The sequence below is a fragment of the Anopheles merus genome, chromosome 3L (genome assembly GCF_017562075.2).
Source record: "Anopheles merus strain MAF chromosome 3L, AmerM5.1, whole genome shotgun sequence".
In the NCBI taxonomy this organism is placed as follows: Eukaryota; Metazoa; Arthropoda; class Insecta; order Diptera; family Culicidae; genus Anopheles; species Anopheles merus.
The window spans coordinates 17,420,730-17,424,137 of NC_054085.1; the positions used below are offsets into that span (position 1 = coordinate 17,420,730).

Below are 3,408 nucleotides of genomic sequence, written 5' to 3' on the forward strand. Positions count from 1 at the left end.
GTGCAGTGCAGTGGGCCAGGTAACGCAAAATGGCACGTGGGCTTTGTGCCCGAACTGCTTCGGGAGGGGGGATGGGGTGGAGATCGGTGAAAGAAATTCGACACCTGTGCAACGAATTCGCATTTCGGAGCCACGGTGGTGCTGCCCTCTGGTGGAGGGGAGGGGTGATGACGTTTTTGCCGGTCCGGGCGCTTCCCATTTCGCTGCTAGCGGGTGCTATAAAACGATCCATTTCTTCGGAAGGAAGCATCAGTGATCTTTCGACAGCTCTTGCAACCACACTAGTCCCGAAACCACTAGCCATGAAGGTAAGCTGCAGGAGCAATAGCAACCAGCACACCATGCACTAAACTTGCACATTCTCGCTTCTCCAGGTATTCATCGTTCTTGCAGTGAGCATCGCCAGCATGGCGGCAGGTGGCTACGCCACAAAGGTAGCCACCGGCCAGCAGAAGACGCTGGACAAACGCAGTCCTTGGGGATTGTTCTACGGCGGATTTGGAGACAGTTTAGCGCGATCGGACGATGTACATGGGCACGGGGTAGCATCGTTTGCGGCGCCACAGCAGCAGTACGGTAGTGGATGGCATCAGGAATATCAGCCACAGGGACATCACTGGGCGCAGGCAGACCACGAACCGAAGTCACTAAGTCATACTCCGGTGCACGAGTGGCAGGCTGAGCGAGTGGCTGCACCCGTCCACTACGACGAACATGCCCAACAGCACCAGTTCCACTTTGGAGGTTCGTTCGAGCAGCCGAAGGTGGAGCAATCGTACGGCTGGCAGCAGCAGCAGCAGCAGCAGCACCATACCCTACAGGACGAGGATACTTACAAGGACTGGGGACTGCAGCATCAGCAGCTCCAGCAGGGAGGCTCTTCCCACGAGTGGAACCACGACGAAGGGAAGGAGAAGGAGCTGACTGGTCATGGTGATTGGGCACCGCTGTCGGCCGGCAGTGCCGATCTGCTCAAGGAGCACTCCGCCCAGTCGGTGACGACGGAAACGAAGGAAGAGCATCACCAGGAGTGGGCCCCCATTGAGGGAAAGGCCGAGGAGCACAAGGAGGAGCATCACCATACGAAGATCATCAAGGTGCCGTACCCGGTGCACATCGAGAAACCCTACCCCGTGTACATCGAGAAGCCGTTCATCGTGGAAAAGCCGGTGCCACTGAAGCTGTACATTAAGAAGAAGCATCATCACTAGACATTAAGGCAAACAACGTGTAAAGTCAACTAGGTTAGGAACGAAACATTTGTAACTGATAAGTGTTAAACTAAAGGACACACCTGTATACCGTAATGTTGTGGTTATGAGTTTAATTTTCTTCCGAAATTGTTCCTGCCATGTATTGAGTGATAAGAAATCAGGATATGAGATAATCTCTAAAGGAACTGATGCTCAGATCAAAATAACGACATCAACTTGGCCTGTATGTCAGAATCGATCCCAGCCACAATATGGTAATTGGACCAACCTGGATTAGTCACAGCTTTAGATCCTGTCTTGTTCCAACTGTAGACTAGTGGCAGGTTTTGAGGGACACTGATGTGGTTCGACTTAAATTCCAAATATAGTGATTCCGACACAAGAGAAACTAAGATAAAAGCTTGAACACAAGAATCCTGTGGAATTGTCAGGAATTTTCAGAACCAAGTATTGGGTGATGATAAATTATGATATGAGATCATCTCTAAAGGAACTAAAGCTCACATCAAAATAAAGACATCAACTTGGCCTGTATGTCAGAAAAGATCCCAGCAACAATATGGAAATTGGACCAACTAGAATAAGTCATAGTTTAGGTTGGATCCTGTATTGTTCCGCCTGTAGACTAGTGGCAGATCGTGACTCACGACTCGTGAGGGACATGGTTCGGCTTAATTTCCAAATAGAGTGATTCCACCACGGGAGAAACTACGTTAAAAGCTTGGACTCAAGAATCCTGTGGAATTGTCAGGAATTTTCAGGACCATTGGAATCATTATTAAACATAGGACATAATTCATAGTTCTGAGTAGTACTGAACCATCCTGAGCCATCGGAAACATGTTTTATTTTGATATTATTAGAGTAGATTGTGAAGTGTAGTTTTTTACAGATACAAATACTAATCACATATTTTTTATACTTCTTGATGGCTCCCGAATAATTCCATGATTTCTAATGGCTATGTTAGTTCCAACGGTTCTGATCGCCAAAGACGATTCTCAATGTTTCTAAATATTCCATCGGATCTGTAGCCCATTACAGACTGTTGCGGATAATTGCAATCGGTTTCAGACAGGGTTTTTGCTTAACCTACTTCAAAGAACTACGTTTACTAAAGTTTGGAATCTTCCGGAACCAAATTTGTACTTCTATCAACCATCAGAAACCAGCGATAACCCGTCCGATATGTCAGACGGTTTATGAAATGAACACCTACACTTCCAGCAATATTACAACGACATCACAAATAGCACACGCCACAAGCAACAACGAAGCCGAGCGGTATTCGCCTCTCCACTGTTCACGGTTCACCAGCGCAGGTAACAAACACCAACACTGCAATGCAAATAAACACCACCGAAAAACCCTCGCCGGAAACGGTTCTGCCCCATTCCGATACCAACAACGGACATCCTACTGTCGCCAAACGGTCCGAACGATGCTTGTTTCCGATCTCAACACCAGAGAAGAGGGAAGCAACCAAAAAAAACCTCCAAAATTCGCTCAAAAAAACTGTAACGTTCCGACTCCGGGGGGTTGGGGGAGGTCAGCCCCCAAGTGGGCCGTATCTCGGTCGACAACAAAGATTGCCGCATTCAGCCGCATGCGGCCATCAGCCATTGATCTGGGCAATCCGGGCGCAAGCAGCCGGAAGACCCGTCCAGTCGTGCGTGCGATTTCATCGAGCTTTGCTCGTTCGATGCTGAACGATTGAATCGACGATCCGTGGACGACTACTACGGACTCTGAAGGAGCTTGGTCGAAAATGGGAACGGCGGCGAGTGTAACGGAACAAAATAAACGAAAAATATCTTCACCTAAACGATGGAAAAAGAACACACACACACACACGTCTCAGGCTGGAGCAACAAAAAAAGACACTAAAACCTCATAAATGGGCAGACCAGCAGGAAAAAAGCTGGCCCCCGGACGTTGGTTTGCGTTGGAGCATCCAAGTTTTTCCAGCTTGTTTGTTCCTTTGTTACAGATAATTGAATATTCTTGGTTTGACCATTTTTTTTTTTGTACGAGTCGTCCTACTTGCTTCATTTTCCTCTGTTCCTATTGCTTGAAATTTCTCTCCTCTCAGCAGCGAATGATTTTTGCTTCCTCTCCATCAAAGGCCCGAACACTTATCACGGCGTTTTACTATTTCCCGACCCAGCGCTAGCACCACAACGACAATCGACCG

At 47.9% G+C, this 3,408-nt stretch overlaps 1 protein-coding gene across 1 annotated transcript; it reads left to right on the plus strand.

Annotated features, from left to right (window-relative positions):
• The first annotated feature begins 263 nt into the window (after positions 1–263).
• LOC121599739 (G-box-binding factor-like) lies at positions 264–1,298 on the plus strand. The gene is made up of 2 exons (XM_041927787.1): positions 264–308; positions 375–1,298. The coding sequence occupies exons 1-2, from the start codon at positions 303–305 to the stop codon at positions 1,209–1,211; spliced, it is 843 nt and encodes a 280-aa protein (XP_041783721.1). The 5' UTR covers positions 264–302; the 3' UTR covers positions 1,212–1,298.
• The last annotated feature ends 2,110 nt before the right edge of the window (positions 1,299–3,408 follow it).